The following is a 14,257-nucleotide window of genomic DNA, read 5'->3' on the forward strand; positions in this document are numbered from 1 at the left end:
AAAGGAACAAGAAGGATTTGGAACAGGCTACTCAACAATCGACCACATTCATGCTATCAATCAGGTAGTAGAGAAAACCTAAGAATATAGCCAACCACTATGCATAGCCTTCATAGATTACGAGAAGACTTTTGATTGAGTAGAAATATCAGCAGTCATGCAGACACTGCGGAATCAGGGCGTCGATGAAGCATATATAAACATCCTGGAAGAAATCTACATGGGATCAACTGCTACCATAGTTCTTCATGAAGAAAGCAACAGAATATCCTTCAAGAAAAGTGTAAGGAAGTGGGATGCAATCTCCCCAATGCTTTTTACCGCATGCTTACAGGAGGTTTTCAGAAGCCTAGAATGGGAACAGTTAGGGATAAGAGTTAATGGAGAATACCTTAGTAACCTGCGCTTCGCCGATGACATTGCATTGCTGAGTAACTCAGGGGACGAATTGCAACTCATGATTACGGAGTTAGACAAGGAGAGCAGAAAGGTGGGTCTTAAAATAATCTGCAGAAAACGAAAATAATGTACAACAACATCGGAAGAGAACAGCGCTTCAAGATAGGTAATAGTGCACTGGAAGTTGTAAAAGACTATGTCTACTTAGGGCAGGTAATAACCGCGGAGCCAAACCACGCGATTGAAGTAACTAGAAGAATAAGAATGAGGTGGAGCACATTTGGCAAGCACTCTCAAATTATGAAGGTAGATTGCCACTATCCATCAAGAGGAAGGTATATAACAGCTGTATCTTGCAGGTACTTGACTAAGGAGCAAAAACCTGGAGACTTACAAAGAGGGTTCAGCTTAAAGTGAGCACGACGCAGCGAGCAATGGAAATAAATATGGTAGGTGTAACCTTAAGAGACAAGAAGAGAGCAGAGTGGATTGGGGAAAAAACGGAGCTTAAGAATATCCTAGTTGAAATCAAGAAGAGGAAATGGACATGGGCCGGGCGTGTAGAGTGTAGAGAGGATAACCGCTGGTCATTAAGGGTAACAAACTGGATTCCCAGAGAAGGCAAGCGGGTTAGGAGGAGACAGAAGGTTAGGTGGGCAGATGAGATTAGGAAGTTTGCGGGTATAAATTGGCAGCAGCAAGCACAGGACCGAGTTGATTGGCTGAACGTGGGAGAGGTCTTTGTCCTGCAGTGGACGTAGTCAGGCTGATGAGGATGATGGTAGATCATAAAGAATACTTGACCAAGAATAGACCATTGTGGTACGCCGCACAATAATTGGTTCAGCTGGGATCAACTGACATTTAATTATGCATACTACAATTGATGGGAAAAAACTGCAAATTAATTGCGAGCAACTTCTCGAATATCATAAAACAGGAACTTTAAGATAAGTTATGTTTAATTGAATGGAATGTTTATTTTGAAATGTAAGAAAATTGCGACCAGCCATTTAAAAAAGTACTATTTTCTTGACACAAAGCAGTGCCATTTCTGTTAACTTCCTCTCGCAAAACCCGAGTTGTTCTTTCACAATGGTCTCTCGACTGTCAAAAAAATGATAACAAAACATAGTACTGCACTATGCCAATTATCTCTGAAAGAGTCATGCTTGGTGGTCACCTTTTCACTGCGAGTGTGCATACTATGCATATTGTAACGAGCAAATACAACGCCGGAAGCTAAAACAAGTATTTATTTTAGGCTAACTTGTGCCCGTCAACTTAATACGCAGAGGTTGTCCTGAGCTCGCTAGTGAAAACCTTGTCCACTTTTTCTTCTAGCGTCTCGCTGCATGCCTATCCTTCAACAAGCTGCCAGCCTTCTTTTGGCAGTGCGTGTTGTTGTGACACGTACAGTCAGCGTTGCATGGTGCATTTAGCTTGGCGTGTTTTGCTTTCAAGTTGGTGGGGCGGAATTGATGAAAGCAGGAAGTGGTGCAAGACTTCAGCGGGTGTCTAGCAACATGCGGCATTAGTCCCTTCTCCTGAAACGCATCCTCACGATGCGTACACTGACGTCGAACAGTTTTGGAAAGCAGTATTCATGTGATGCTTGAACACATTTAGCAGTTGTATCGTTCAGCGCCTTTCGTATAGTACGGTTTCTTTCGTACTACATGTCGACTTCAGGGTTATTCCTGCATCGGGTTGAGCACACTTGACCTTCAGGAATCACTTCGTAGTATAGTGTGCCTAACCGGCGAAGTATTGTTTATGGGCCAAAATAGCACCGCATCAGTTTGTTTTTCTGAATGTAGGAACACCACAACCTAGAAATAGTTACTTCGTAACTGCGGAAGCGAAAAAACTAGGACAAGATAGGCCAGGTGCGCGTACAGGCGTCCACACCCTCACTTTGTCTCCGGGGTTATACTGTACGTCTCTCCGCTTGACATTATAGCGACTTGCGTCGGAGCCTTGTTGGAAAATGTTACGATGTCTAGCCAATAACCGTGGCTCTTCTGGCCTTTCAATGTAGTCACTGATGTCCGGGTCACTCTCATTCGAATCGTTGGCAGGTAATATCGCGTCTAAGGTCGTTGTGACCGTCTGATCATAAACATGTGAAAATGGCGTGAAGGGTCTTCTTTTTTGTACTGCTGTATTGTATGCAAATGTAGCATAAGGCAAAATACTGTCCCATGTCTGGTGCTCCACGTTCACATACATCGAGCTCATGTCAGCGAGAGTTCTGTTGAGCCCTTCGGTTAATCCATTTGTTTGCGGATAGTATGCTGAAGTCCTTACATGGTCAGTATGGGTGATCTTCATTACAGACTGCATCAAACGGGCAGTAAATGTTTTTCTCTTTATCTATAATAACAACCTGAGGTGTTCCATGTCATAGTACAATCTGAGTGATGAAAAACTAGGTGACTTTGTTCACCGTTCCTTTTCCGAGAGGTGACGTCTCAGCGTATCGAGTCATGCAGTCTGTTGCTACAACAATCGAGCACTTTCCTGATAAAAAAAGAGAAAATGTACCAAGCCAATCCATTCCCACTTGCTGAAATGACCATTTTGGTAACTCTATCAGTTGCAACAGACCCGCTGGTTTAGATTGTAGTATTTTTCGTCTTTGACAATCCCGGCATGACTTGATGCAATAGTGCACTGGATTCCTTAACTTCTACCAATAATACTTCAAGCGGATTCCGGCCAAAGTGCGACTACTACACCTTTGGCCAGCCGATGGGTGGCCATAACTAGCTTCTAAGATTTATGCTCGCAGTGATGATGGTACGAGAAGCAGAAAAGTCTCACCACTGTTTCCGAACTTGTGGTTGTATGTGACGTCATTCCGGAGGATATAGGAGGTCAATCCACGGATGAAAACCCATAGCAACACATTTACACAAGCAACACAGTCAATCACGGATGAAAACCCTAAGCAACACATTTACACAAGGCGTTCTAATTTACTACCTCAAAGCGTCCTAAAGCTACATCTGCCCACACTGTAATGTGGCGGACACCCTAGCCCACCACCTACTGCAATGCAAAAGCAGCAACCCAGCCACACAACCAGCAGCCGTAAATGCAGACCCAATCCTTCTCGGTGAATCTTGAGAGGATGCGATCTCCAAGCCGGACCTGGTCGACCAGCTCCAACTCGTCGCGCAGGCCCGGCAGGAGGTTCAGCCTTACATCACTCATTGGTCTCCTAATAAACGTTTTTTTCTCTCTCTCTTTCTCCCATTGTAGGTTCCATGAACCTTGTTTGTTGCCACTGCGTTGCGTTCTCCCATGCGTGCGACGTCTTTCGCTCAACTTCGTACGCAGCTAGTGCCGTTATCAAGGTCTGTCTTGCCTGGTGCTTTGTCGAAAAGCTTCAAGAATGCAGAGATAAGGGTTACTTCGCATCTCGCTGCTTTTACACAGATGGAAGCTTGTCTTCCACACGACGAGATTGAATTAAATAAACATTAGATTCCAGCAACCGTTGCACCATCGACGTGGACACTGAATGCAATGAAGCAAACATCCACGCAACAGTAGATGTATTGGCTCACTGTATATTTGTTCTTTGTTCTAAATTATTGAATTATTTTAATGATAGCCTAATTCTCAGCCCAATGTTTTTTTTCTTTGTCTGTATCCCCCACATTACCTAGTCATTTGTATAGTTTTTCTTTAAGCTGTACTTTGTCTTTCTAACCTGCTCCTGTATTCCTTCTGTTATTTCATTTCATTCATTTATTAGTAACCTCCAGACCAAAGGCATTACAGAGGGGAGTGAGTAAGAAGACAAGTAAACGCGAACAAAAAACGCAGCAAGCAATAAGTAAACTGCAATGGTTCATCGGCTCCTATTTATAGAGTGTTAGCTAATGTTGTTTCAATAAGTTGATAATCTTCAATGGCGGGGAGGCTTCCGGGAAGGGTGTTCCAATCCTGTGATGTGCGCGGAATAAAACTCTGATAGCAGAATATTTATTATTATTTTCAGTTGTCCACGCCATTGCTACCATTTCTATGCCTTCATTTCATGTGAGTTCACTATTCAGGTGATAATGAGGCAAAGATAAAATATTTCGGGCCGGCCTAGTGCATAAAGTAACAAAACTTCTACTTACGATTTAAGAAAACTGCAGAATTAAGTTTGAATTGTAATACGGGAAATCATAAAAACAAATCTAAAAGACGTTAAGAAGGGAATTGGAGAAACCTATTCGCGCACGAGCGTTCACACGAGCCCTTTAATGCTATTTTCTGTGGGCACTGAGTTTTCAATGGTCTAACCTTAACACCCAAACTGACAATACATCATTTGCTATTTTTATAGATTTTAGGGGTGCCACCCGTATTGTGTTCATAAAGCGTGTTTCATGTAACTGGAGCCAAATATTTACGAAGCTCTCAACCTCAATTATTAAATTAGGTTGTATTTATATTGCGCTAGTTCTTTCAATATATATGAATGCTCTAGCACTTCTGTCGTATTCACTTAAGGCCCAAGTTCGTTTTGTTACGTTGTAAAGGGTGTTACGAAACGACTGGTCAGGTATTTTGTGAAAAGTTACAGTGATTTTGTTTCGGCGTTTAAAGGAAGCCGCAGCAATAAGACCACGTTGGAGCGCTCGTATGAGTTATTTCGCTGCAGTACACTCAGACACGCTTCGAGTGACACAACCAGCACTCGGCCACGACGAAATGCATGGCCGCGGCTGATGCATCAGCTCTACAGCATTTCAACATTTGAGACCACCACAAACGGCCAAGGAGCACCATCCTCCCCAGATCGCCAGGCCGACGGTGGCCGTCTTATCCTCCATGCTTGTTTCACTCGAGCATGGCCTCCGAGATGTCGGGTGCACGGCTGCGCACCCGCCATCTCAAAGGCCATGATTCGAGGCACGTTTAAGAGCGCTGCAGTGTGACTGCGCATAAGCGCCTCCACGTGGTTTCGTTTGGTATTTTACGCGCCTTGCTGAAAAGCCCAAAAATATTCACCATGCAGTATGTACGCTCACTTTGGTCATTTTTTAAGTGTCCTTCGATGCGACGAGCCACACCCTGCCCATAAGTAAATATCAAAGATGTTGCGTAATTGACCTTAGCTATTCAACCAATTAAGCGCAATATAAAAATACCATAACGTACACCGTTTGGCTGATAATCATATGTCATAGGTTTCATTAAGACGCGGTTGGACGCTTGTTTTCTTTTTTTAATATTTAGTTCTATACTTATGCCAGACGCGCTCCTACATTCGATTTGCATACATTTGCTTTCGTACTTTAGGTCATCGTAGTGTCTTTTTTATTATTGTTAAAGATAATCACGTAAGCAGGTTAGTTAATATCTTGCTAACCATTGCTTTACCCAAATTTATAAGTGTAACATGGTGAATCACTGCAGTTTTATGCCTTCAGGTAATTTTGGGTGCTGGTGGATGCAGTAGTTACCATTTTCCTTTCACAATTCAGAAGAAATGTCGCTACCAGCGTTCCTTCAGTTCTATACACAGCGGTCTGGTGATGTGGTACTACCATAAGAATATGACTACCGACAAGGTAAGACTTAGCACTGGTGTCCATCTTGCAGAGGCTTCTTATTTGAGTTCTTCCAGTTAAACGGGACCACTAAGTAGAGCAGTGAAACACGTCAAATACAATATTACCAAGTAAAAACCACTCTTAGCACGGCTTATAAAAGCTGTCAAATATAAGATTGCGTATAATTTGTTTCCGAAATAAACTAGTTTACATTGAGCAAGCAAAACATATATTTGGGACGCAAACCAATACTTCAATAAAACAGACTAAGTTTGTCATTGTTAATACTTCTTCAACTAAACGCTTCTGGACAAAAACATTCACTTCCTAATTGTGTGGATTTATAATATCGAATATACATAACTTCCGCAAGTATTTTGTATCTGTATTTTAAATACTTCTAGCTGAAGTATCTTGTGTCGTATCGCGGTAGAGCTTCAGCGTATCTTTTCCCAGCTTTGTTTTGAGTAGCAATGCTCTGGTAGTTTTAAATGGGTGATATTACGCACACGCACGTTCATTTTCGGAGCCTCGATTCCGATGCCCGCCAAGAAGCGATGCTTTGTTGTTGAATAAGAAGTCGATACGAACAGAACCCAAAATGATGTTGCAATTTTTTCTTGAAGGCGATGCTCAAGCGCCTTCCAAATATTTTTTTTTCTGGTGAGGTTATCATTAGTAGACAATCAGTGTCGTAGGATGCGTGGCAAGCGTGCCTATTTTGGGAAAGCAGGATTTATATTGTTATCCCTGTATTTGTGCTATCCTTCCAAAACAAATACAGAAACGAATAACACGATTGCCCTATTTCGTACTTTATAACTGCTTAAAGGAGGAGGTACCTCCCTGCAATGCAACAGAACACGGGATTGATTCCCGCTCATGATGGTCACTCTTAAAAGGTGGCGAACTGTGAAGGAACCTGCGTATTTACACTTAGGTGTAACCACGAGTGGTCAAAAGTAATCTCTTGTCTCTCAATATACGGTGTGCGTCATACTTGTAACATTATTTTCACGTAGACCCCAACATTTTTTTATATTTTACAAATCCTTGCCCGGTCGTGAAACTTTTGTACAACTCAAGATCCACTAATGTATTTTGGTGCAAGAATTTTAACAAAGTCACAACTTTGCTGCAAAGGCTAAGCAATGAACGCGACAGCAACAATTTGAAAGGTCACGTGCAGAATGGAAAGCAGATCGAAACGTGCCCCGCGTTTCTCACGTACAAATGATGCACAAAACGTACTCACAGGTACAGATGCACGCGAATAACCCCCGAATGCAGAGATGTTACTTGACTCGTACTTGACTCGTTCTTCACTCAAGACAGTCTTGTCGGTCGCCATAAATCGTTCTCGAACTTGCGCACGACTTGAAGGCGACTTGGCTCGGTCGAAGTGAGGCCAATTTCAAGTCAGCTGTGGGGCTAGCGTGAAAGCGACTTCATGGGTTATTCCAACATGGCCACCTGGCCGCATTTGGGTGGTCAGGTGGCCATTTGGGTCGCATTTGGGTGGCCACTAAAACCAGCGGGCAATGGACGCTTTACAGAAGCAACACTGCGCATCGCTGTGACAGCAGGCACCACGTGCCACTCGTTGGCCGTGAATTATCAAAAATATGCTTGTAGCAGTTCGTTTTCATAGTTATTAAAATGTATGGTGTTTTTGCTGTAACACGTGTCTTACGCGAACAACTTCACTATTAACATCGTTAGCAGGCGAGCAGCGTGTTTTTGCTTTGAAGCGCGTTCTTGACTTGACCAAGCAAGACAGCCTGAGCATCTATGAATTGCGAAGGCTGACTTGGACGTTTCGAAGTCCGCTGCTTGCTTCACGCCGACCTGCTCAAGTCAAGTCGAAGGTGCCAGCCATGTAACATCTCTGCATTCGGGGGTAAGCGTCTCATTTGTTACTTCGCTGTGTCTGAAAAGTGCGCTTTCGCAAACGAATACTGCAACAATTGCAGTGACTTCTGTCCGCCAGGTGACTACAGCAGAATCGTTCCAGGTAAAACCCGAGGCTAGCCAAGGCGTACGATCCTCCCTTCCTCGCCACCACGAGATAAGGGCGCGTGAGGGAGCGTCGCTCCCCTTCTATAAACCGGCCAAAGTAAGCGTAGGACATTAGAGGGAGTGCCACCACGTGATGTGGTGACACCGCTCATTGCGCCATCTTGCTGGTAATGCTGAAAACACAATTCCTCTCGAGATTCTCGTGAGCAGTGGTACGTGGTAAATATAAATATCTTGCCATTTAAATGGTGAAGGACGTGCTCTGGGCTGGCTCAGTGGTTAACACCCCACCTTCATGATTCAGAGGTCCCACGTTCAATTCCGCTCGTCAGAGTGATTTTGTTTGGGTTTTTTTTTCTCTTTCTTGCAGATTCATATATATGGATACGTACACATATACGGTGAGTGACGGCGCTGACACGTCAATGCCAACGTCGACACCGACGCCACCGGCAAAATCCAGCCGAGGGTGTCCATATAATTGGTATCGCAATAATACACTAGATTGCACTTACCATACACGCAACAGCGGCCACCAGTAGAGTAGTCTTCGTACTGCTCCAGCACATCCTTGTTCACGATCCGTCTAAGAAAAGTTCAACAGTTGAAGCGAAATGAACCCTATGGCTCCACAACTTACTCAAACGTTAATTTAGATGAGGATAACCTTTAAAGCGCCACAGGCCAACAAGGCAGTGCACGTTGCTAAAAAATTTCAGGTCATCTGCAGTGGCGAAGCAGTGAGTAAGACAGGAAAGACTTGGAACGTTATGAGGAAATAAGGCTAGTGACTCACGCCTCTACGATACGACCTGCCGAAACTGGACACTGATGCAAGGATACGAGGGGAGTTTAGTAACAGAAACAACGTCCGTTTTGCCCATGACTTATATGCATACCTAGCGTAGAGAACGTAACGTGTGCAAATGTATGGGCTGTCTGCTGACCCTTGATACGGCCGCCACCACGGGCAACCACGACCTGCTGGCTAGTGTTCGGGACCCTCACCGGAGATCTGTAGCACCCACTCCAATAGCCTTCCATGCGCCTTTCACGTGACTGAGTCTTCGACGCGTTTGATCTCTGTTTGACAAGCGATCGTCGGCATCTCTTTCACGCCTTCACTCAATCATAAGACGCTCGAGTGAAACCTCACGACGGCACCAAGAGCGACGGCAAATGTGCCAAGATTGTCCATATAATCGCTATCATCATAAAATATGCGCTGTTAATTAGCTTCAGAACGACAAAACAGTTGAAAAAGTACTAGTGCAGTTCTTCCTTCCACCCTTTCTGCGTGTATGTAAACCGATATGGCACCGCAAATTTTCGCCAATTTGTGGCAATTTGTTGTAAAAACAGACATGCTGACACCATCTTCATGAGAAGAACTGGTGTTTCAATGATTTTTACTTCAGCTTTACTTTTTTTCGCATACCCAAGAGCTTTGGTGTGTGAGCATGACTCATCCAATGCATTAAAATAGTTTCACTGGCATCCAGGTGGGGTAAAAGTCTCTTGTTCCTGTGAACACTATTTTTTTCTTAAGTATGAGACAAACACGTGTATATAGTAGCTGACGACGGCTTTTCAGATGAAGCAAAAAGGGCACCTCTTGAACCCTTTTCAAGTCTCTGCGCTGTGCTGTTCCTTTTTTTATGGTCTGATGATGATTTCTAGTGGCTTTTTTTCCCTGCGTTGCAACCAAAATCCTATTTTTTTACATTGTTAGTTTAACTCGTATTTACAGCTTCTTTTACAGACTATTTTGAGGCTGAGTGGAAGTGCCGCCATTAAATTTGTTAATTGCGATGGCGGTACTTTTACATGCAACAAACGAACACTGTTCAGGTAAACAAACGAACACTGTTCATACGCATGAACACGCCTGGGTCATAGCACTTAACGTTTCATTACCACTTTTATGTAACCTCTTTGTAAAGGCTTGACATGTGCAGATGAGAAAAAGTTAGCCTTGATGAGCATGTAATGACGCCACCCTTCAAAATAAATTAAAATTGTATGTAAAGATGCCCTTTTTCTATCAGATTTCTCACTGTGTCAACCATAGATTCAGTAGAGAGGATAAATGTGTTGAATCATTGATAAAAGTAGCAGTCGTCCATTAAAACACCATAATTTATGCGAAATCATATCTCCCAAGAACTACAGAAATTGCACCATCTCTCGCAAAAGGGAACCTTGTGTAGGTGCGAAGCAGCAGGCGCTAACGCTTACACTAGCGGCGACGTTGACGCTGGCGCTCATCGTGGCGTCGCGCAAGAGAAACCTGGGAGGCGCAGGACACGCAGTAATGTGCCGGTGTTTTCCACTGAAACATGCCGATCGCTGCTAATGGGCAATGAGAGACAGAAGACTCCGATTGAACTAAGATACCCACAGACCAATTTCAATTAAAGCGAATTTTTATTGTTCAACAAAGTACAGGAGAAATCTCCTACCTACTACCTTGGAGGTCAAGATCCAGTGCCTATATGTGTGGGGTGGCCAGTAAATGGTTGTGCAGCGCGAACAGTCGGTTTTCTTGAATCAAGAAACTCGCTAGCAGACGCTGCCTGCGCTCGCGTTGTGAGACCAAAGAGCGGGGAGCGTAGGAGAGGAGAGAGAGGGAAGGGGACGCGCATGCGCAGTAAGGCTGGTCACTCACGTGATTGAGTCCAACCCTAAGCCGCTTCGCATCTAATAAAGGGAATTATTTGCCTGTATTGTTGACAAGCATCACCAATCCGACGATGAACATTTTTGAAGGAATGATTACCTAATTATCCCATTTAAGTTTTGTTCAATAAGTGATCTATTTTGCTAGTTGCCTTCACCACCAAGTAGAAATAAATTTACTTTTCACCATTTTTATTGTGTTCTAAATTGTTTATATTAATATTCTTTGTGGCTATATCATTCGCTACAATTGTATGAAACAAGCTATGTTCCTTGTTTATTATTGTGGTGCATTGCCGTTCCCCTATGAAATGCGCACAGCAGCCTAAGGGTAAAGATGGACATTTATCATAGCGGCGACAGCCCACTTCGTGGACAGCACTTAAGTAATACTTCCTATGAAATACGGGCTCAGTGCATGCCTCCTGCGTGACAATATCCTACGCGCGTAGGATATTGTCGCGTCCACTTTTGAGCAGTACGCGCGTACGGCTCAAAAGTGCACGTGAGAAGCAAAAAGGGAATTCCCGACTGCCGGCCGTAGCGGCAGCATTATCTGGAGCTGCTCGACTTCTGGCTGAAAACGCTGCATTTTCACCCGTAATTAGCACGCGGACAGAGGAGCTTGTATAGTTTAACACAGCAGCAGCGTTTCAAGGTCTTGCGATGCCCGAAATCGGCATGAAGCCCTTCAGTATAGCATCCCTCATTCCGAAGCCGAGGCTTTCAGACACACAAAACGTGCCGATCCGCTAGAATGAAAACTATATGGCATAAGTGCCATAAAAAGGCCGTCCGACCTGTGAAACTTACATTGCGTTTCCTTCGGGTTCCTGATGATGATGATGAATCCACAGCCATGGCTCATACCCACTCAGGGGGATCGGCCGAGAATTACTCAATTCAGTAACACTTTTTTCCATATTCCACATATATACCCCCTCCCAAAGAAGACAGCAAAAAACCCTAGGTAGAATGAAAAGAGTGCAATAAATCTTGTCACTTCATTGAGACAATTCATTCGTTGTCTTGGATATCAATTAGTGTAGTTAAACAAAACTCCCGTGTGGTTGATTTATTCCTGCAGAAATAATGCTCATACAAAAAAATGTATAGGTATTTTAGTTTTGTTCGGGTAATTACAAACTGCATCAAAAACTTTTTGTGGCTGAAGCCCTGATCCGAAGCACCGAAAGAAAGTATATGTTCTATTGTGAATTTCAGCCCCAAGCTAGCGAATGGGATGACTGAAAGTATTTTTCCTAGCAGTTCGTATCGGCGACATGATAAAAAAATAGCGCTCTATTGTTTATAATTCTCAACAAAAGTTGCATAGCAGTGACATCACTAAACCAGCTCTCTCTGAATGGAAATTGACGTTTCTTTTTCTTCTCCTCTTTACGCTTCTTACTTTAAAATTTTATAACTTTTATAACACCGCTCTATTCTTGCCCAACCCCTCACTGTGGGTGGGTGTCATAATTCATCGTTGAACATGAACGTTAAAGGGACATGAACAACTGCCCAGAACATGAAGCGAGATGACTGCATGGATGGAAAGATCGTCCTTCATAGTGACTGAAACCAACCCTATTTTTCTTGTGAGAAGTGGAGATATATTTTAATTTTTTTATTCGAAAATCGCAAAACTAGCCCGTAGTGCACTCTGGTAGCACAAACTTCAATTATCCGAGCTGCCCTGTCACGGGACCGTAAACTAGTGTACGCGGTCAACAACTTCCCTGTTAGTATTGAAATATTGTTTGCGTATTTGTAGCAAAATATATCACTTCACAAAAATAAACACATAAGCCTGCGTTAGAAGTACGTTTTAAAGTGGTGCTGACTTTACATGACGTAATCATCACATGCACGTCAGCGCATCTTGAATACCTTTTCTATGCGCAGATGAAATCGTGCACGCACTTTTCGTGTAAATAAGATTTTTCAGCGACGCGGCTTTTCTATTTTTTACTATTTGGTTCAGAAATAACATGTACTGCTAGTCGGCGTGGCCGCGCATATGCACAGTGACGTGCTGTATAAAGCCCCATCTTTTCATTGTAACAGCTTGTTCTTTTGAAGAATATAGAGTTGTAAAGCTGAAAATAAATGTGGTTAAGCACAGTTACAGGAACTCCTGCGAAAGCAGAGAAATGATAGCGTGCTCAGGTCGCTAAAAGGGCTACTCGCATCGCCATCGCTAGCCGCCGGCAGCGTTGCTAGACAAAAGGGAACGTTTGTAATCAGAGCCTTTCAGATCGAAAAATCATCATCATCATCATCATCATCATCATCATCAGCCTGACTACGTCCACTGCAGGACAAAGGCCTCTCCCATGTTCCGCCAGTTAACCCGGTCCTGTGCTTGCTGCTGCCAATTTATACCCGCAAACTTCTTAATCTCATCTGCCCACTTAACCTTCTGTCTCCCCCTAACCCGCTTCCCTTCTCTGGGAATCCAGTTAGTTACCCTTAACGACCAGTGGTCATCCTGTCTACGTGCTACATGCCCGGCCTATGTCCATTTCTTCTTCTTGATTTCAGCTATGATATCCTTAACCATCGTTTGTTCCCTAATCCACTCTGCTCTCTTCTTGTCTCTTAAGGTTACACCTACCATTTTTCTTTCCATTGCTCGCTGCGTCGTCCTCAATTTAAGCTGAACCCTCTTTGTAAGTCTCCAGGTTTCTGCTCCGTAGCTAAGTACCGGCAAGATACAGCTGTTATATACCTTCTTCTTAAGGGATAGTGGCAATCTACCTGTCATAATTTGAGAGTGCTTGCCAAATGTGCTCCACCCCATTCTTATTCTTCTAGTTACTTCAATCTCGTGGTTCGGCTCCGCGGTTATTACCTGCCCTCGAAAAATACTGCGAATAAAATAACTAAGTGCTTTTGAGGTTAGCTATGGCAGCTACGAATACTACGAAGGGTAAGCTTTCTGTCTCGCCGAAAAAAAACTGAGTCGACAAAAATCGGTTGTCGGTTCCTTCAATCCTTGTTGATTAAATTATGGCCCATAGGCACCCGGCAATGCAGTTTACAAAATCTGATGGTAGCGCGAGAACACACAGCCTGGCGAGTAGGCGCAGCAAAACCGAGCCTTCTAATGCGTAGCCTAGTGAGTAGACGCAGCAAAACCGAACTTGCACGTGCATGTCGTTTTCTTTTTTAGTTGTGAGCAAGACGGTCATGGCTGATTATGTAAGCGCTTAAGAAGCGTTCTTTGAAACGTGCCAAAAAGGGCACTGACACTTCAGCGTGTCACTGTGTTCAGCAAGCGTTCCATTTTCCTAGCATCCCTGGCGGTCAGTACCAACAATGCTGAGGCGGACCAAAGAGCTTCGTCGCGCCCTCTCGTCCACTGTCGGGGGCCTTTACGCCCTTGGTGCAACTAGTCCAAACGAAAAAACGAAGATGTAACAAGATCCGTGCGTTCTTTTCTAAATGAAAGGATGGAGAGAGAGAGAGAGAGAGAGAGAGGAAACTTTATTAGAACTTGGCCGGCAGCTTGGTCTTGGTGGCCTCAGATGGCGGCGCTGAGTCCCTGAACTCGGGCGGCATCTTCGGCCTGCCGGACAGCCCAGAGCTGGTCG

General features: G+C 43.9%; 1 protein-coding gene across 1 annotated transcript in view; it reads right to left on the reverse strand.

The window, feature by feature from the left end:
- The window catches only part of LOC142817610 (uncharacterized), a 95,631-nt gene extending 84,134 nt beyond the window's left edge, over nt 1-11,497 (reverse strand). Inside the window, exons 1-2 of the mRNA XM_075894666.1 lie at nt 11,472-11,497; nt 8,495-8,565 (exon numbers count right to left, since the gene is read on the reverse strand). Coding sequence (XP_075750781.1) covers nt 8,495-8,548 — 54 coding nt within the window. The 5' untranslated portion in view covers nt 8,549-8,565; nt 11,472-11,497. The remainder of the gene's footprint in view (nt 1-8,494; nt 8,566-11,471) is intronic.
- Nucleotides 11,498-14,257: the final 2,760 nt, after the last annotated feature.

Source organism: Rhipicephalus microplus, chromosome 5, assembly GCF_043290135.1.
Source record: "Rhipicephalus microplus isolate Deutch F79 chromosome 5, USDA_Rmic, whole genome shotgun sequence".
Classification (NCBI taxonomy): Eukaryota; Metazoa; Arthropoda; class Arachnida; order Ixodida; family Ixodidae; genus Rhipicephalus; species Rhipicephalus microplus.